The sequence below is a fragment of the Chiloscyllium plagiosum genome, unplaced genomic scaffold (assembly GCF_037043375.1).
Source record: "Chiloscyllium plagiosum isolate Xiang-an unplaced genomic scaffold, Cpla_swu_hap1 HiC_scaffold_29, whole genome shotgun sequence".
NCBI lineage: Eukaryota > Metazoa > Chordata > Chondrichthyes > Orectolobiformes > Hemiscylliidae > Chiloscyllium > Chiloscyllium plagiosum.
The window spans coordinates 863,480-883,974 of record NW_028270167.1 but is presented as its reverse complement, the minus strand read 5'-3'; the positions used below and the strand labels follow the sequence as shown (position 1 = coordinate 883,974).

The window sequence follows — 20,495 nt, the reverse complement described above, 5'->3', positions numbered from 1 at the left end:
CACCTCTACCTGCAGTTCCCTTCAAGCCACTCCCCATCCTGACTTGGAAATATATTGCTGTTCTTTCACTGTCATTGGTATTCTGGAATTCCCTATAATGGTGTGGTGGGTCAAATGGACTACAGCGGTTCAAGAAGGCAACTCACCCTCACCTTCTCAAGGGCAAAATACTGGCCAGCCAGCAACATCCACATCCCACAAATAAATAAAACTTTTGTTAATAGCCCATCTTGTTCACTAATTTCCTTTAAGGAAGGATGTCACGTAGCCAACATGCAACTCCAGACTCTCAGGGTGCTGAAGAATCAGGTGCAATGCTATGAAATGCAATCCTGGGGCAATTTGGGATGAGGCAACAAATACTAGTCTTGCCAGTGGCACTCATGTCCAGTGGGGAGAGAATTCCAGGTCAACCCACTGTTCCTCTCAAATTTGTCCCAATTATAATGGCCCAAGCCCTTCAGCCAATGATAGGGGTCCCAGTGCTGGTGGGGCTGCATTGAACCCCTGCCCCCCTCAAATGCTGCCTCCTGAAGAAGGGCTCATGCCTGAAACGTTGATTCTCCTGTTCCTTGGATGCTGCCTGACCTGCTGCGCTTTTCCAGCAACACATTTTCAGCTCTGATCTCCAGCATCTGCAGACCTCACTTTCTCCTGGAAGATTTTAACCTACTGCGAATCCTCTTGCAAGGATGCCTTCCTTGAAGAAGCTCTCTTCCTCCCTCTACAAGGATCTCAGTGAGTCCCTCTCTCACTGCACACCCCAGGTCATCTCCTCTGCCCAGAATCTTCAGCCACATTCTCAAACAATTCCTGAAGAAGGGCTCATGCCCAACACGTCGGTTCTCCTGTTCCTTGGATGCTGCCTGACCTGCTGCACTTTTCCAGCAACACATTTTCAGCTCCAATTTATCCTCCAGCCAAGGTTCAGTTCAGTTCAGTTCTTTACCAATGGGACAGGTAACTCAATGAATGCCAATTTAAGATAAAAAAAAATCCTAGAGCTTGTGTTAAAATGTAATTTACTTTTACAAATGTTTTTATTGTAAATGTGCCTATTATATAATACATAGCAAAGTCATAGCATTTGAATAAAAATAGTACAAATCTTTTACACGTATAAAATTCTCTGGATTATTTGAAAATAAAACAGTTCAATATTTACAGAAATCTCACTTTTCAATGCACATCCTTTAACACTGACACCTGATCCCTCACCTCCCTCAGCATTAACACAAAGAAAGAATAAACAGCAACCTAAATTATTTTTAGAAAATATTTATAAAAGACATTTGGCAACCTATCTAACAAACAGCCATACCCTCATTACTGATGAACCTTTCTTGGGATCCGGATCCGAATATACAGCATAGCAAAGGATGCTGACAAACAATTCATAAGTAAGAGTAAGTTAGAGTATGAGAGAAAGCTAGCTTTAATTTTTTAAAAACACCCAAGAGCTTTTATAGATATTTAAAATGGAAACAAGTTAACAAAATGAATAATGGTGAATAAAGAGATGGCAATGAATCAACAAGTATTTGGCATCAGTAACATCCTAGAAATGAATCACAAACTGGAACGGAGGCATGAACTCTAGAAAATTGCCATCACAAGAGAAGTGAGCAAATCATTGAAGGTGGAGATTGACAAGACCCCAAGTCCTGATGGACTTCATCCTGTGGGCTTTGGAAGAAATGGCCAGTGAGATAATTGGTGTATTTATACCATCCACCATAGGGAAGATACTGGAAGCTATTATTAAATACGTTGTGTCAGAGCACATAGAAAAATTCAAGGTAATCAGGCAAAGTAAACATGGTTCGAAGGAAGAAAAGTTATGTTTAACTAATTCATTAGAGTTCTTGGAGGCAGTAATGTGCAATGGAACAGGGCGCTAGTGGATGTACTATAATTAGAATTCCAAGTGGCATTTGATAAAGTGCCACATCAAAGGTTATTTAAGAAAGAAATGCTCACTATGTAGAGGGTAACATATTGGCATAGATATAAGATTGGCTGGCTAACAGGAAGCAGATATTGGGTATAAATGGGTTATTTTCTGGTTGGTAAGATGGTGTGCCACTGGGGTCAGTGCTGCAAACTCAACTGTTTATAATTTCTATAAATAAACTGATGGAAGGAATTGAATGGAGATAAATTTGTTGATGACACAAAGAACAGGTAAGAAAGAAAACAAAGATGACATAAGGAGGCTAAAAAGGGCATTGAGAGGTTAAGTGAGCAGGCAAGGATCTGGCAAATGGAACATGATATGGTAAATGTGAAAGGTCTATTTTAGCAGGAAAAATAAAAAGGAAGCATACTTTCTAAACAGAGATTGCAGAGCTGTGAGGTGCACAGGGATCTGGATGGCCTAGAGCATGAAGTATATTGGTTAGTATGCAGGTACAGCAAGTAAGTATGAAGCTAATAAGAACATTACAATAAGAACATCTTCTCAAAACTCAAGAACATTACAGTTTATTGCAAGACAAATCAAATGCAAAATTAGGAAGGTTATGCTTAAGTTATACAGGGCATTGGAGAGTACCGTGTACTGTCAAGGGCTTATTTACAGAAATATGCAAATTTGTTGGCAGTATTTCAGAGAAGGTTTACTAAATTAATGCCCAGAAATGGGTGGGTTACTTTCGGAGGAAAGGTTGGACAGGCTCGGCCTATATCAGTGGAAGTTTGGAAAATATTTTAATGTTGCGTCCTGTGCACTGTGACATGGAATGGCAGGAGGAGGATCCAGTAATTTAGGCTCTGCACAAGGGATGGGAAGCTACAGCAGGGTGAAGACTCAGAGCAACAAACAATCCTCAGCCAATACCTACCTCCAGAAGAGACCGAGTTGAAGAAAATAAATTGAAAAAAAAGAAAATTGGATAGAAAGATGCAGAGGAAGGAAGTGAAAGTTTGCTCTTGGTACAATTCACATCGTGACGTAAATCTCCCAATCTGGAACTTTATAAATATCTAATTCTCAGAATGTGGGTGATAGGCTGCTTTCTTAAACATTGCAGTCCAAATGCAGTTCCTCTGTCGGTCACTTGTAGGAGGGGCATCATGAGGGAATCACGTTGGTATAGCTCTAGAGTCATGCATCACCCAGACTGAGTGACATTTGCAGGTTTCCTTCCCTAAAGGACATGAATTGGCAAGTTGGGCTTTTCCAATTGGGTTATTGTTTCACGGTTCCGAGGCCAGCTCTTTATTTCCAAATTTACTAAAAGCAAATTAAATTTTTTAAACTGACCTGATGGAATTTAACCTTCAGGCCGAAGAGCCTATTTCCACACTGTAGGGATTTGATCTGGATCATAACAACTGCACTCCCTGATTTTCTCCATAGATTTACCAATAAATATTGACAGTCCGTGGTTTACACTCATGTTGAGCTGCTGTAGATTGGGGTTAGACTGTGAAATCTACACAGAATCCAGTGTGTGCAACATCATGAGCTTCATCAAAACAGTAAAGAACAGAAGGGAAATGGAATCTGAAATGCTCTCTCTCTCTCTACAACAGGTAAAGAGATGTGTGGTTCGGTTTTAGAATTTTGCTTCTTCTCTTGTTAAAATCAAACTTGGTTCAGAAATTGACCTGGAAAGTAAAATACATTTTAGATTTCACAACAAACAGCCTGACTGAATTGTAGCTTTATTATTGCCTCCAGCACAATCACATTGACCTAGCAACAAACTCTGTTCTCCCAGGACAGCAGGAACACCACTCTGCGCATATTCCCCTCCCAAGTCACTCACCATCCTGACTTGGAAATATATCATCATTCTTTCACAGTCTCTGGGTCAAAATGCTAGAATTCCCTCCCTAACAGCACTGTGTGCACTTGTACCTCAAGCAATGCAGTGGTTCAAGAAAGGAACTCACCACCACCACCTTCTCAAGGGCAATTAGGGATGACCCCAGCAGCAGTGTCTATTTGATGTGAATCAACATTCTTCATGTTTGCACTCTACACACAACCTTCATGCCTGCACTCATTAGGATTTTCACATCTCTCCCACTTCCTGCTGCTCCAAAGACTAAACTTTTCTTCAAGTTGCATTTTGCCTGTGAAGGCCAAAACTCCACTCCAACCACAGAATCCAATCTCAGCAACTGGGCAGGAACCGGGAGAGGAACCCAGGACAAGCAGCGCTGTGTTCCCTCAGCACTGACCCTCCAACAGTGCGGTGTTCCCTCAGCGCTGACCCTCCGACGGCGCGGCACTCCCTCAGCGCTGACCCTCCGAGAGTGCGGCACTCCCTCAGCACTGACCCTCCGACAGTGCGGCACTCCCTCAGCGCTGACCCTCCGACGGCGTGGCACTCCCTCAGCACTGACCCTCCGACAGTGCGGCACTCCCTCAGCACTGACCCTCCGACAGTGCGGCACTCCCTCAGCACTGACCCTCCGACAGTGCGGCACTCCCTCAGCACTGACCCTCCGACAGTGCGGCACTCCCTCAGCACTGACCCTCCGACAGTGCGGCACTCCCTCAGCACTGACCCTCCGACAGTGTGGCACTCCCTCAGCACTGACCCTCCGACAGTGTCCACTCCCTCAGCCCTGACCCTCCGACAGTGCGGCGCTCCCTTTGAAAGTATTAGCCTAAATTTTGTATTTGACTCTCTAGAATGGATCCCGAACCCAGAACCATTCCATCACAGAGTGTACAATGACTGAGCCACGGGGAGGGGAATGTTTGTCGCTAGAACGTAGTTTTTACATTGAGTCAGGTACCTTTCTGGTGCGGTTTGTCAGGAGACTGCTGCTGTCTCCGATCCTTCCATCAGAGGCTCCGGTTCATAGTCTGATTTCTGCAGTTCCATCCTGCAACAGAGGGAGATGAAGGTGAGGGTCGGAGAGCTGAGATCCTCATTCATGAAATGACTGTGGCACAGAATACGGAGCTTAGGCTGGTGGCTTTGGGGTCAGTGAGATCACGTTATTTTGAAAGTTCCCTCTTGAGATTTCCCTGAGCACTACTTATCGATTTTCATTCTCATTCCCTCAGCAATCATGTAGCAACAGTAGACTCAGAGCTATACAGCATGGAAATAGACCCTTCAGTCCAATTTGCCCACACTGATATCCTAAATTAATCTAGTCTCATTTGCTAGCATTTGGCCCATAACACTCTTAAACCCTTTCTACGCCTTGCATCCCAGCAATGATCTTCTACAACCTCTTCCATCAGGCAGAAGATACAGGACACTGAGCACATGCACCAATAGGTTCAGGGACAGCTTCTTCCTGGCCATTATTAGACTATTGAATGGACTGTCTAGCCTCAAATAATACTGACCTTGCTAACGTTGATCTCTTGTATGCCCTGTGCAATGTTACCTGTATGCCTCCGTCAAAATGTTTTGTTCTGTACATCCTTCCTTACTATCATCTGTCTGTAATGCTCATAAACAAAGCTTTTCACTGTACGTCGGTACGAGTGACGATAAATAAATCAATCATACATACATCCAAATGCCTTTTAAATTTTGTAGCTTCTATATTTCTGATGACAGATTGAAATTTGGATACAAATTGAAACCAGGTGAGAAGGATTCATCAATATCCTCAATTAGGAGCTTGCTATTAAACCTAAAGCTGTCAATACAAAGAAAACATTATTTTCTCAGACAGCATTATATATAAATTGGTCCAAAAGAACTGACATAAATTAGCAACAAATACTTTAAAGAAAACCCAACATTCACTTTGACACACAAAAAACCAGCTCCAAAAACATATACTGGTGAGATTACATTTTAATGTCTACCTCTGACTTAGTCCCTGCACCATTCCATGATTTGGGAAATTGTGATCAGATAACAAACATAAATTTTAAATTATCCAATCGACAATGTCAACTGCATGTACTGCAAGTAACTGCAGGTAGCAGCTTCTGAACTCCTGCAGACTTAAGCTAGTGATTCCACATTCATTTGTAAAAGATTCAGTTCTCCAGTTAACTGATTATTCCGTTGTTCAGACCAGTCTCTCTCACTTTGCAGCCTCACCCCCTCCAACTCCCAACTCCAGCTACCCAACCCTCCCACTTCACACTCTTTACACCCTGACACCCCCTTACAACTCCCAACCCCAGCTACCCAACCCTCCCACTTCACACTCCTTACACCCTGACACCCCCCCAAATCACCTCCACCTCCGAGTGGGCCTTTCTGCAGCAAGTAAATGCTAGAATCTGCCTGTGAGTGATGGAGCCATCTGTCAGAGACTCTGACAGCTCCATATTTGGAGGAGATCGATTTCTGATTGGTTGGCCTGGTGATTAAGACCAGAAAGCATAGGATCAGAAATAGGCCATTCGGCCTATTGAGGGAGAAAGTGAGGACTGCAGATGTGTGGTGCTGGAAAAGCACAGCAGGTCAGGCAACATTGAGGAGCTGGAGAATCAACATTTCGGGCACAAGCCCTTCATCAGGAAGGGGGCTTGTCAGCCAATGGAAAGGGGGGGTGAGGCTTGGGGAGGGGAACGTAGCTGAGAGCACGATGAAGGTGAGGGAGAAGGTGATAAGTCAGAGAGGAGGACAGAACAGACAAATGGGAAGGAAAATGGACAGGTCGGACAGGTCAGGAGGGTGGTGTTGAGTTGGAAGTTGGATCTGGGATAAGGTGGGGAGAGGGGAAATGAGGAAACTGGTGATATCCACAATAATCCCGTGTGGTTGGAGGGTCCCATGGTGGAAGATGAGGTGTTCTTCCTCCAGGCATCGGGTGGTTAGGGTTTGGCGATGGAGGTGGTCCAGGACCTGCACGTCCTCAGCAGAGTGGCAGGGGGAGTTGAAGTGTTCGGCCATGGAGTGGTGGGGTTGTTTTGCACATGTCCTGAAGATGTTCTCTGAAGCGCTCTTCAAGGAGGCGTCCCTGTCTCCCCAGTGTAGAGGAGACCTCATCAGAAGCGACGGATACAGTAAATGACGTGTGGAATGGAAGGCTGAAACTCTGGCGGAAGTGGAAGGCTCCTTTGGGGCCTTGGACAGAGGCGAGGTTGGTGGGGGGGGTGCAAGTTTTGCAATTCCTGAGGGTGGCAGGGGAAGGTGCTGGGAGGGGAGGGTGGGGGGTGTGGATCTGACAAGGTAGTTGTGGAGGGAATGGTCTTTACGGAATGTGGATAAGAATAGGGAGAGAAATAGATCTCCGGTCGTGGGGTCCGTTTGTTAGTGGCAGAAAGAGTGGAGGATGATGCGATGTATCCGGAGGGTGGTGGGGTGGAAGGTGAGGACCAAGGGGGTTCTGTCCTTGTTGCGATTGGAGGGGTGGGGTTTGAGGGCAGAAGTATGGGAAGTGGAGGAGATGCACTGGAGAGCATCAACCACATGAGAGGGGAAATTGCAGTCTTTAAAGAAGGAGGCCATCTGGTGTGTTCTGTGGTGGAACTGATCCTCCTGGGAACGGATGCGGCGGAGGCGGAGGAATTTGGGAATGCAGGATGCAGATGTAGTCCATTCGGCCTATCGAGCCTGCTCCATCATCCAATAATATCGTGGCTGAGCTGATGTTCCTAACTCCACTTTCCTGCTTTTCCTCCATAACCCTCAGTTTATTTACTGATTACAAACCTGTCTCTCTCAGATCTAAATACACTGAATCACCCAGCCTCCACAGCCCTCTGTGGTAAAGAATTCCCCACATTCACTCCCCTCCTCATCTGTCTTAAATTTGCGACCCCTCATTCTGAGATTGTTCCCTCTGGGGAAACCAGTCTGTCCACACCTACCTTAAAGAATCTTGGACTATGGGATATAGGAGCAGAATTAGGCCATTGAATGGTGGAGCAGACCCAATTGTGGTTGATATCTTTCTCATTCTCTTGCTTTCTCCCTGTAACCTTTGATCTCCTCACTCATCAAGAACCTATCTATCTCTGTCACAAATACACACACTGACTTAGCCTCCACTGCTCTCTGCAGCAATGAGTCCAACAGATTCCCCACCCTCTGGCTGAAGAAATTCCCCCTCATCTCAATTCTAAACGGTTGTCCCTTCACCCTGAGGCTGTGCCCTCGGGTCCTAATCTCTCCTACTGGTGGAAACATCTTCTCCACGTCCACTCTACCCAGGCCTCTCAGTATTCTGTAAGTTTCAATCAGATTCCATCCGCCTACCCCACCCCCCCCACAATATCCTTCTAAACTCCACAGGGCACAGACCTAGAGTCCTCAACCACTCCTCATATGGTGAGCCCTTTATCCCTGGGATCATTCTTACAAACTTCCTCTTAACCCCCTCCAAGGCCATCACATCCTTCCTTAGATACAGGGAACAAAACCGCTCACTGTACACCAAATGCAGCCTAACCAAAGTGCTATGTAGCCTCAGCAGTACATTCCTGATCTTGTATTCTAGCCTCCTTGAAATAAATGCCAACATTGTATTTGCCTTCCTGGCTGCCAACTGAAGCTGCATGTTAAACTTGAGTGTCCTAAACGAGAACTCCCAAATCTCTTTGTGCTTCAGGTTTCCAAAGCCTCACCCCATTTAGAAAATAATCTACACCTTTATTCTTAAGGTTATAAGAGCAGGAATTAGACCATTTGGCCCTTTGAGTCTGTTCTTAATCCCATTCTCCTTGTTTCTCCCTGTAACTTTTGATCCCATTGACAATCCAAGAACCTATCTATCTCAGTCTTAAATATACTCAATGACCTGGCCTCCACAGCGTTCTGAGGCAATGAATTCCATAGACTCACCGCTCTCTGGCTGAAGAACTTTCTCCTTACCTTTGTTCTAAAGGGTTTTCCCTTTACTATGAGGCTGTGCACTTGGGTCCTAATCTTCCTATCAAAATGTATAATGTCACACTTTCCCATATTATATTCCATCTCTGGTAGTCATCCAATCCTTCTGCAGCCTTCATCCTCAACACTGTCCCTATACCCTTCTCGTATGTTTCAATCAGGTCATCTCACATTCTTCTACATTCCATAAAGGACAGGCCTAATCTACTCAACCCCTCCTCATCAGAGTATCTCTCCGTAACTACTACCAGCCAAGTGAACCTTCTCCAAGCCAGGGTATCTTTCCTTAGGTCAGAGGCCCAAGGGGGAAATTGGGGGAAGTAGGTAGGGTGGAGTGGGGTGGGGAAGGGGTGGTGGGAAGGTGAAGTAGAGAGGCCCCTGCTCTCTCTGAGCTTCACTTCCTTTGTGGAGCTTCCTACCCACAGCAATAAAGAGGAAAAAAAAGGTTAATGTTCCTTCCACAGTACCAACCCCTTACAACATCCCCCTCCTTACCCGTTCTGATGTTCGTAATTGAGTTCCTTCTCCTCCACATACTCCATCTCTTCCTCCTCCTGCTGCGCCTGGTTCTTACGGAGAAGTTGAACACCAACTACAGCAATAACAATCAGCACGACCAGGCCAGTGGCACAGCCAATCACAATCCCCAGGATCATCATCTCAGAGTACGTGACTGCAACATGAAACATGGGGAGAGAGAGGAGAGAGAGAGAGAGAGAGAGAGAGAGAGAGAGAGAGAGAGAGAGAGAGAGAGAGAGAGAGAGAGAGAGAGAGAGAGAGAGAGAGAGAGAGAGAGAGAGAGAGAGGTTAAACCCAGCAACTGAGCAATATCTCACTCCCCAACAGCACAGAAAGATCCCAGTATCCATCCTCAAATCAAGGGTGGGGTAGCCAGGTGACAGGATGAGCCACGGAAATTGTTGGAGACAGGGATCTTGAGGGTGTGATCAGTCAAGGCTCCCCAACAGTTACACAGGTCACTATCACGCCCACACACACATTACACCGGGGACCATAGAACCAAAAACAACGAGGTTTCACAGCACTTTGCAATGATCTCCTAGAAAGAGATCCAATCATAGCCAAGGAGGCAGGGATATAGAGAGTGGGGCAGAGGAGAGGGGGAGCAGAGAGGCTGGGGAGGGTCTGTAGAGGGGACAAGGAAGACAGGTCAGGACTCTGGGCTCAGACACATTCACTTTTCATTTCATTAATTGTCCTTATGAGGAAATGTATAAAGGATCAGGTTTAAGGAAAGGTGCTGGGTGCTCGGTGTTGCTGGACGAGACAATCACTGACCGAGATGGTGATCTACGTCTCTCCTTCAGATATTCAGGACAATAATCTTGGCAGGACAGAGGGAGCACCGCACTGTCGGAGGGTCAGCACCGCACTGTCGGAGGGTCAGTGCCGAGGGAGCGCCGCAATGTCGGAGGGTCAGCACCGCACTGTCGGAGGGTCAGTGCCGAGGGAGCGCCGCACTGTCGGTGGGTCAGTGCCGAGGGAGCGCCGCACTGTCGGTGGGTCAGTGCCGAGGGAGCGCCGCACTGTCGGTGGGTCAGTGCCGAGGGAGCGCCGCACTGTCGGTGGGTCAGTGCCGAGGGAGCGCCGCACTGTCGGTGGGTCAGTGCCGAGGGAGCGCCGCACTGTCGGTGGGTCAGTGCCGAGGGAGCGCCGCACTGTCGGTGGGTCAGTGCCGAGGGAGCGCCGCACTGTCGGTGGGTCAGTGCCGAGGGAGCGCCGCACTGTCGGTGGGTCAGTGCCGAGGGAGCGCCGCACTGTCGGTGGGTCAGTGCCGAGGGAGCGCCGCACTGTCGGAGGGTCAGCACCGCACTGTCGGAGGGTCAGTGCCGAGGGAGTGCCGCACTGTCGGAGGGTCAGCGCTGAGGGAGTGCCGCACTGTCGGAGGGTCAGCACCGCACTGTCGGAGGGTCAGTGCCGAGGGAGTGCCGCACTGTCGGAGGGTCAGCACCGCACTGTCGGAGGGTCAGTGCTGAGGGAGTGCCGCACTGTCGGAGGGTCAGTGCTGAGGGAGTGCCGCACTGTCGGAGGGTCAGTGCTGAGGGAGTGCCGCACTGTCGGAGGGTCAGCGCTGAGGGAGTGCCGCACTGTCGGAGGGTCAGCGCTGAGGGAGTGCCGCACTGTCGGAGGGTCAGCACCGCACTGTCGGAGGGTCAGCGCCGAGGGAGTGCCGCACTGTCGGAGGGTCAGCGCCGAGGGAGTGCCGCACTGTCGGAGGGTCAGCGCCGAGGGAGTGCCGCACTGTCGGAGGGTCAGCGCCGAGGGAGTGCCGCACTGTCGGAGGGTCAGCGCCGAGGGAGTGCCGCACTGTCGGAGGGTCAGCGCCGAGGGAGTGCCGCACTGTCGGAGGGTCAGCGCCGAGGGAGTGCCGCACTGTCGGAGGGTCAGCGCCGAGGGAGTGCCGCACTGTCGGAGGGTCAGCGCCGAGGGAGTGCCGCACTGTCGGAGGGTCAGCACCGCACTGTCGGAGGGTCAGTGCCGAGGGAGTGCCGCACTGTCGGAGGGTCAGCACCGCACTGTCGGAGGGTCAGTGCTGAGGGAGTGCCGCACTGTCGGAGGGTCAGCGCTGAGGGAGTGCCGCACTGTCGGAGGGTCAGCGCTGAGGGAGTGCCGCACTGTCGGAGGGTCAGCGCTGAGGGAGTGCCGCACTGTCGGAGGGTCAGCACCGCACTGTCGGAGGGTCAGTGCCGAGGGAGTGCCGCACTGTCGGAGGGTCAGTGCCGAGGGAGTGCCGCACTGTCGGAGGGTCAGTGCCGAGGGAGTGCCGCACTGTCGGAGGGTCAGTGCCGAGGGAGTGCCGCACTGTCGGAGGGTCAGTGCCGAGGGAGTGCCGCACTGTCGGAGGGTCAGTGCCGAGGGAGTGCCGCACTGTCGGAGGGTCAGCGCCGAGGGAGTGCCGCACTGTCGGAGGGTCAGCGCCGAGGGAGTGCCGCACTGTCGGAGGGTCAGCGCCGAGGGAGTGCCGCACTGTCGGAGGGTCAGCGCCGAGGGAGTGCCGCACTGTCGGAGGGTCAGCGCCGAGGGAGTGCCGCACTGTCGGAGGGTCAGCGCCGAGGGAGTGCCGCACTGTCGGAGGGTCAGCGCCGAGGGAGTGCCGCACTGTCGGAGGGTCAGCGCCGAGGGAGTGCCGCACTGTCGGAGGGTCAGCGCTGAGGAAGTGCCGCACTGTCGGAGGGTCAGCGCTGAGGGAGTGCCGCACTGTCGGAGGGTCAGCGCTGAGGGAGTGCCGCACTGTCGGAGGGTCAGCGCTGAGGGAGTGCCGCACTGTCGGAGGGTCAGCACCGCACTGTCGGAGGGTCAGTGCCGAGGGAGTGCCGCACTGTCGGAGGGTCAGCACCGCACTGTCGGAGGGTCAGTGCTGAGGGAGTGTCGCACTGTCGGAGGGTCAGTGCTGAGGGAGTGCCGCACTGTCGGAGGGTCAGCACCGCACTGTCGGAGGGTCAGTGCCGAGGGAGTGCCGCACTGTCGGAGGGTCAGCGCCGAGGGAGTGCCGCACTGTCGGAGGGTCAGCGCCGAGGGAGTGCCGCACTGTCGGAGGGTCAGCGCCGAGGGAGCGCCGCACTGTCGGTGGGTCAGTGCCGAGGGAGTGCCGCACTGTCGGAGGGTCAGCACCGCACTGTCGGAGGGTCAGTGCCGAGGGAGTGCCGCACTGTCGGAGGGCCAGCACCGCACTGTCGGAGGGTCAGTGCTGAGGGAGTGCCGCACTGTCGGAGGGTCAGTGCTGAGGGAGTGCCGCACTGTCGGAGGGTCAGCACCGCACTGTCGGAGGGTCAGTGCCGAGGGAGTGCCGCACTGTCGGAGGGTCAGCGCCGAGGGAGTGCCGCACTGTCGGAGGGTCAGCGCCGAGGGAGTGCCGCACTGTCGGTGGGTCAGCGCCGAGGGAGCGCCGCACTGTCGGAGGGTCAGTGCCGAGGGAGCGCCGCACTGTCGGTGGGTCAGCGCCGAGGGAGCGCCGCACTGTCGGTGGGTCAGCGCCGAGGGAGCGCCGCACTGTCGGTGGGTCAGTGCCGAGGGAGCGCCGCACTGTCGGTGGGTCAGTGCCGAGGGAGCGCCGCACTGTCGGTGGGTCAGTGCCGAGGGAGCGCCGCACTGTCGGTGGGTCAGCGCCGAGGGAGCGCCGCACTGTCGGAGGGTCAGCGCCGAGGGAGCGCCGCACTGTCGGAGGGTCAGCGCTGAGGGAGCGCCGCACTGTCGGAGGGTCAGCGCTGAGGGAGTGCCGCACTGTCGGAGGGTCAGCACCGCACTGTCGGAGGGTCAGTGCTGAGGGAGTGCCGCACTGTCGGAGGGTCAGCGCCGCACTGTCGGAGGGTCAGCGCCGAGGGAGTGCCGCACTGTCGGAGGGTCAGCGCCGAGGGAGTGCCGCACTGTCGGAGGGTCAGCGCCGAGGGAGTGCCGCACTGTCGGAGGGTCAGCGCCGAGGGAGTGCCGCACTGTCGGAGGGTCGGCGCCGAGGGAGTGCCGCACTGTCGGAGGGTCGGCGCCGAGGGAGTGCCGCACTGTCGGAGGGTCAGCGCCGAGGGAGTGCCGCACTGTCGGAGGGTCAGCGCCGAGGGAGTGCCGCACTGTCGGAGGGTCAGCGCCGAGGGAGTGCCGCACTGTCGGAGGGTCAGCGCCGAGGGAGTGCCGCACTGTCGGAGGGTCAGCGCCGAGGGAGTGCCGCACTGTCGGAGGGTCAGCGCCGAGGGAGTGCCGCACTGTCGGAGGGTCAGCGCCGCACTGTCGGAGGGTCAGTGCCGAGGGAGTGCCGCACTGTCGGAGGGTCAGCGCCGCACTGTCGGTGGGTCAGTGCCGAGGGAGCGCCGCACTGTCGGTGGGTCAGTGCCGAGGGAGCGCCGCACTGTCGGTGGGTCAGTGCCGAGGGAGCGCCGCACTGTCGGTGGGTCAGTGCCGAGGGAGCGCCGCACTGTCGGTGGGTCAGTGCCGAGGGAGCGCCGCACTGTCGGTGGGTCAGTGCCGAGGGAGCGCCGCACTGTCGGTGGGTCAGTGCCGAGGGAGCGCCGCACTGTCGGTGGGTCAGTGCCGAGGGAGCGCCGCACTGTCGGTGGGTCAGTGCCGAGGGAGCGCCGCACTGTCGGAGGGTCAGCACCGCACTGTCGGAGGGTCAGTGCCGAGGGAGTGCCGCACTGTCGGAGGGTCAGCGCTGAGGGAGTGCCGCACTGTCGGAGGGTCAGCACCGCACTGTCGGAGGGTCAGTGCCGAGGGAGTGCCGCACTGTCGGAGGGTCAGCACCGCACTGTCGGAGGGTCAGTGCTGAGGGAGTGCCGCACTGTCGGAGGGTCAGCGCCGAGGGAGTGCCGCACTGTGGGAGGGTCAGCGCCGAGGGAGTGCCGCACTGTCGGAGGGTCAGCGCCGAGGGAGTGCCGCACTGTCGGAGGGTCAGCGCCGAGGGAGTGCCGCACTGTCGGAGGGTCAGCGCCGAGGGAGTGCCGCACTGTCGGAGGGTCAGCGCCGAGGGAGTGCCGCACTGTCGGAGGGTCAGCGCCGAGGGAGTGCCGCACTGTCGGAGGGTCAGCGCCGAGGGAGTGCCGCACTGTCGGAGGGTCAGCGCCGAGGGAGTGCCGCACTGTCGGAGGGTCAGCGCCGAGGGAGTGCCGCACTGTCGGAGGGTCAGCGCCGAGGGAGTGCCGCACTGTCGGAGGGTCAGCGCCGAGGGAGTGCCGCACTGTCGGAGGGTCAGCGCCGAGGGAGTGCCGCACTGTCGGAGGGTCAGCGCCGAGGGAGTGCCGCACTGTCGGAGGGTCAGCGCCGAGGGAGTGCCGCACTGTCGGAGGGTCAGCGCCGAGGGAGTGCCGCACTGTCGGAGGGTCAGCGCCGAGGGAGTGCCGCACTGTCGGAGGGTCAGCGCCGAGGGAGTGCCGCACTGTCGGAGGGTCAGCGCCGAGGGAGTGCCGCACTGTCGGAGGGTCAGCGCCGAGGGAGTGCCGCACTGTCGGAGGGTCAGCGCCGAGGGAGTGCCGCACTGTCGGAGGGTCAGCGCCGAGGGAGTGCCGCACTGTCGGAGGGTCAGCACCGCACTGTCGGAGGGTCAGTGCCGAGGGAGTGCCGCACTGTCGGAGGGTCAGCACCGCACTGTCGGAGGGTCAGTGCTGAGGGAGTGCCGCACTGTCGGAGGGTCAGTGCTGAGGGAGTGCCGCACTGTCGGAGGGTCAGTGCTGAGGGAGTGCCGCACTGTCGGAGGGTCAGCGCTGAGGGAGTGCCGCACTGTCGGAGGGTCAGCGCTGAGGGAGTGCCGCACTGTCGGAGGGTCAGCGCTGAGGGAGTGCCGCACTGTCGGAGCGTCAGCACCGCACTGTCGGAGGGTCAGCGCCGAGGGAGTGCCGCACTGTCGGAGGGTCAGCGCCGAGGGAGTGCCGCACTGTCGGAGGGTCAGCGCCGAGGGAGTGCCGCACTGTCGGAGGGTCAGCGCCGAGGGAGTGCCGCACTGTCGGAGGGTCAGCGCCGAGGGAGTGCCGCACTGTCGGAGGGTCAGCGCCGAGGGAGTGCCGCACTGTCGGAGGGTCAGCGCCGAGGGAGTGCCGCACTGTCGGAGGGTCAGCGCCGAGGGAGTGCCGCACTGTCGGAGGGTCAGCGCCGAGGGAGTGCCGCACTGTCGGAGGGTCAGCACCGCACTGTCGGAGGGTCAGTGCCGAGGGAGTGCCGCACTGTCGGAGGGTCAGCACCGCACTGTCGGAGGGTCAGTGCTGAGGGAGTGCCGCACTGTCGGAGGGTCAGTGCTGAGGGAGTGCCGCACTGTCGGAGGGTCAGCGCTGAGGGAGTGCCGCACTGTCGGAGGGTCAGCGCTGAGGGAGTGCCGCACTGTCGGAGGGTCAGCACCGCACTGTCGGAGGGTCAGCGCCGAGGGAGTGCCGCACTGTCGGAGGGTCAGCGCCGAGGGAGTGCCGCACTGTCGGAGGGTCAGCGCCGAGGGAGTGCCGCACTGTCGGAGGGTCAGCGCCGAGGGAGTGCCGCACTGTCGGAGGGTCAGCGCCGAGGGAGTGCCGCACTGTCGGAGGGTCAGCGCCGAGGGAGTGCCGCACTGTCGGAGGGTCAGCGCCGAGGGAGTGCCGCACTGTCGGAGGGTCAGCGCCGAGGGAGTGCCGCACTGTCGGAGGGTCAGCGCCGAGGGAGTGCCGCACTGTCGGAGGGTCAGCGCCGAGGGAGTGCCGCACTGTCGGAGGGTCAGCGCCGAGGGAGTGCCGCACTGTCGGAGGGTCAGCGCTGAGGGAGTGCCGCACTGTCGGAGGGTCAGCGCTGAGGGAGTGCCGCACTGTCGGAGGGTCAGCGCTGAGGGAGTGCCGCACTGTCGGAGGGTCAGCGCTGAGGGAGTGCCGCACTGTCGGAGGGTCAGCGCTGAGGGAGTGCCGCACTGTCGGAGGGTCAGCGCTGAGGGAGTGCCGCACTGTCGGAGGGTCAGCGCTGAGGGAGTGCCGCACTGTCGGAGGGTCAGCACCGCACTGTCGGAGGGTCAGTGCCGAGGGAGTGCCGCACTGTCGGAGGGTCAGCACCGCACTGTCGGAGGGTCAGTGCTGAGGGAGTGTCGCACTGTCGGAGGGTCAGTGCTGAGGGCGTGCCGCACTGTCGGAGGGTCAGCACCGCACTGTCGGAGGGTCAGTGCCGAGGGAGTGCCGCACTGTCGGAGGGTCAGCGCCGAGGGAGTGCCGCACTGTCGGAGGGTCAGCGCCGAGGGAGTGCCGCACTGTCGGAGGGTCAGTGCCGAGGGAGTGCCGCACTGTCGGAGGGTCAGCACCGCACTGTCGGAGGGTCAGTGCCGAGGGAGTGCCGCACTGTCGGAGGGCCAGCACCGCACTGTCGGAGGGTCAGTGCTGAGGGAGTGCCGCACTGTCGGAGGGTCAGTGCTGAGGGAGTGCCGCACTGTCAGAGGGTCAGCACCGCACTGTCGGAGGGTCAGTGCCGAGGGAGTGCCGCACTGTCGGAGGGTCAGCGCCGAGGGAGTGCCGCACTGTCGGAGGGTCAGCGCCGAGGGAGTGCCGCACTGTCGGAGGGTCAGCGCCGAGGGAGTGCCGCACTGTCGGTGGGTCAGCGCCGAGGGAGCGCCGCACTGTCGGTGGGTCAGCGCCGAGGGAGCGCCGCACTGTCGGTGGGTCAGTGCCGAGGGAGCGCCGCACTGTCGGTGGGTCAGTGCCGAGGTAGCGCCGCACTGTCGGTGGGTCAGTGCCGAGGGAGCGCCGCACTGTCGGTGGGTCAGTGCCGAGGGAGCGCCGCACTGTCGGAGGGTCAGCGCCGAGGGAGTGCCGCACTGTCGGAGGGTCAGCGCCGAGGGAGTGCCGCACTGTCGGAGGGTCAGCGCCGAGGGAGTGCCGCACTGTCGGAGGGTCAGCACCGCACTGTCGGAGGGTCAGCGCTGAGGGAGTGCCGCACTGTCGGAGGGTCAGCACCGCACTGTCGGAGGGTCAGTGCCGAGGGAGTGCCGCACTGTCGGAGGGTCAGCACCGCACTGTCGGAGGGTCAGTGCTGAGGGAGTGCCGCACTGTCGGAGGGTCAGTGCTGAGGGAGTGCCGCACTGTCGGAGGGTCAGTGCTGAGGGAGTGCCGCACTGTCGGAGGGTCAGTGCTGAGGGAGTGCCGCACTGTCGGAGGGTCAGCGCTGAGGGAGTGCCGCACTGTCGGAGGGTCAGTGCTGAGGGAGTGCCGCACTGTCGGAGGGTCAGCACCGCACTGTCGGAGGGTCAGTGCCGAGGGAGTGCCGCACTGTCGGAGGGTCAGTGCCGAGGGAGTGCCGCACTGTCGGAGGGTCAGTGCCGAGGGAGTGCCGCACTGTCGGAGGGTCAGTGCTGAGGGAGTGCCGCACTGTCGGAGGGTCAGTGCTGAGGGAGTGCCGCACTGTCGGAGGGTCAGCACCGCACTGTCGGAGGGTCAGCGCCGAGGGAGTGCCGCACTGTCGGAGGGTCAGCGCCGAGGGAGTGCCGCACTGTCGGAGGGTCAGCGCCGAGGGAGTGCCGCACTGTCGGAGGGTCAGCGCCGAGGGAGTGCCGCACTGTCGGAGGGTCAGCACCGCACTGTCGGAGGGTCAGCGCTGAGGGAGTGCCGCACTGTCGGAGGGTCAGCACCGCACTGTCGGAGGGTCAGTGCCGAGGGAGTGCCGCACTGTCGGAGGGTCAGCACCGCACTGTCGGAGGGTCAGTGCTGAGGGAGTGCCGCACTGTCGGAGGGTCAGTGCTGAGGGAGTGCCGCACTGTCGGAGGGTCAGTGCTGAGGGAGTGCCGCACTGTCGGAGGGTCAGTGCTGAGGGAGTGCCGCACTGTCGGAGGGTCAGCGCTGAGGGAGTGCCGCACTGTCGGAGGGTCAGCGCTGAGGGAGTGCCGCACTGTCGGAGGGTCAGCGCCGCACTGTCGGAGGGTCAGTGCCGAGGGAGTGCCGCACTGTCGGAGGGTCAGTGCCGAGGGAGTGCCGCACTGTCGGAGGGTCAGTGCCGAGGGAGTGCCGCACTGTCGGAGGGTCAGTGCCGAGGGAGTGCCGCACTGTCGGAGGGTCAGCACCGCACTGTCGGAGGGTCAGCGCCGAGGGAGTGCCGCACTGTCGGAGGGTCAGCGCCGAGGGAGTGCCGCACTGTCGGAGGGTCAGCGCCGAGGGAGTGCCGCACTGTCGGAGGGTCAGCGCCGAGGGAGTGCCGCACTGTCGGAGGGTCAGCGCCGAGGGAGTGCCGCACTGTCGGAGGGTCAGCGCCGAGGGAGTGCCGCACTGTCGGAGGGTCAGCGCCGAGGGAGTGCCGCACTGTCGGAGGGTCAGCGCCGAGGGAGTGCCGCACTGTCGGAGGGTCAGCGCCGCACTGTCGGAGGGTCAGTGCCGAGGGAGTGCCGCACTGTCGGAGGGTCAGCACTGCACTGTCGGAGGGTCAGTGCCGAGGGAGTGCCGCACTGTCGGAGGGTCAGTGCCGAGGGAGTGCCGCACTGTCGGAGGGTCAGCGCCGAGGGAGTGCCGCACTGTCGGAGGGTCAGCGCCGAGGGAGTGCCGCACTGTCGGAGGGTCAGCGCCGAGGGAGTGCCGCACTGTCGGAGGGTCAGCGCTGAGGGAGTGCCGCACTGTCGGAGGGTCAGCACCGCACTGTCGGAGGGTCAGTGCTGAGGGAGTGCCGCACTGTCGGAGGGTCAGCGCTGAGGGAGTGCCGCACTGTCGGAGGGTCAGCGCTGAGGGAGTGCCGCACTGTCGGAGGGTCAGCGCTGAGGGAGTGCCGCACTGTCGGAGGGTCAGCGCTGAGGGAGTGCCGCACTGTCGGAGGGTCAGCGCTGAGGGAGTGCCGCACTGTCGGAGGGTCAGCGCTGAGGGAGTGCCGCACTGTCGGAGGGTCAGCGCTGAGGGAGTGCCGCACTGTCGGAGGGTCAGCGCTGAGGGAGTGCCGCACTGTCGGAGGGTCAGCGCTGAGGGAGTGCCGCACTGTCGGAGGGTCAGCACTGAGGGAGTGCCGCACTGTCGGAGGGTCAGCGCCGAGGGAGTGCCGCACTGTCGGAGGGTCAGCGCCGAGGGAGCGCCGCACTGTCGGAGGGTCAGTGCCGAGGGAGCGCCGCACTGTCGGAGGGTCAGTGCCGAGGGAGTGCCGCACTGTCGGAGGGTCAGTGCCGAGGGAGTGCCGCACTGTCGGAGGGTCAGTGCCGAGGGAGTGCCGCACTGTCGGAGGGTCAGCGCCGAGGGAGTGCCGCACTGTCGGAGGGTCAGCGCCGAGGGAGTGCCACACTGTCGGAGGGACAGTGCCAAGGGAGTGCCACACTGTCGGAATTATTGCCTTTTTGTTCAGTTGTTAAGTGGAGGACTGAGCTGTCTCCTCAGGTAAAATCCAAGATAAAATCTCCATGGTACTGTTCCAAATCTGAGCAGCAGCTTCTTTCTGGAGACCTTGGCCAATATTTAACTCCAAGCAACAATATTAAACCAAGGTTAAAGATAATTATCACATATGTACTTGTAGGAATATTTTGCCAGTTGTAAATGTCGCTCCCACACAGCAACAGTGGTTACAATGTTAAAATACTCCACTGGATATAAAACATTTGGAAGCTCAGAAATGGTGGAAGGTAGTATTTAAATGCCAATTTTCATTTTGTAATTGTGATGTGAATCCCACAGCTGAGATATTGCTGAATAAAACCAGCTGTAGGAGCCCTTTGCCATCTCAACAACTTCAACAAACCTTTATGGACAACACTCAGTTTGATTTCTCCAGCGACACCATGTACATCTGGGGGATTCTTCACACTGCACAAAAAAGTTCCATTGTCTGTGAATTGCAGATTACTGATCGTGATCGATCCATCCTTTTTCCAAATGTTGCCAGACCAGGATATACGATCCTTAAAGCGACCTCCAGTAGGTGGAAATGGCTCCTCGTGATAGTAAAAGACCTGTGTGTAAGGGAGAGGCTTTTACAGCATTCACACTTCACTCCAGCTTTGTGTATGGAACTGTCCCTGTCCTGGGAGTGTTTGATAAGGACAGTGTAGAGGAAGCTTTATTCTGTATCTAACCCTGTGGTGGAAGGACCTTATTGCTCTACAAAAATGTCAGAGGAGATTTACACGAACATTGCCAGATTGAAAACTGCAGCTTGTTGGAAAGATTGGATCCTCCACTACCAACATCCTGGGGCTACCATTGTTGAGAAATTGAATTGGACCAGCCAAATAATCATAGTGGCTGTAGGAGCAGGTCAGGAGCTAGGAATTCAAGGCTCAGTGCAGGGACCACAACTTCTCACTTTATACATTAACGA

At 56.9% G+C, this 20,495-nt stretch overlaps 1 protein-coding gene across 1 annotated transcript in view; it reads right to left on the bottom strand.

The window, feature by feature from the left end:
- Positions 1–1,021: 1,021 nt before the first annotated feature.
- Positions 1,022–20,495, bottom strand: part of LOC122540533 (myelin protein zero-like protein 2) — a 32,335-nt gene continuing 12,861 nt past the window's right edge. The window contains exons 3-6 of the mRNA XM_087976275.1: positions 19,917–20,127; positions 9,270–9,447; positions 4,756–4,845; positions 1,022–3,612 (exon numbers count right to left, since the gene is read on the bottom strand). Of these exons, the coding sequence (XP_087832401.1) occupies positions 4,773–4,845; positions 9,270–9,447; positions 19,917–20,127 (462 nt within the window). The 3' untranslated portion in view covers positions 1,022–3,612; positions 4,756–4,772. The remainder of the gene's footprint in view (positions 3,613–4,755; positions 4,846–9,269; positions 9,448–19,916; positions 20,128–20,495) is intronic.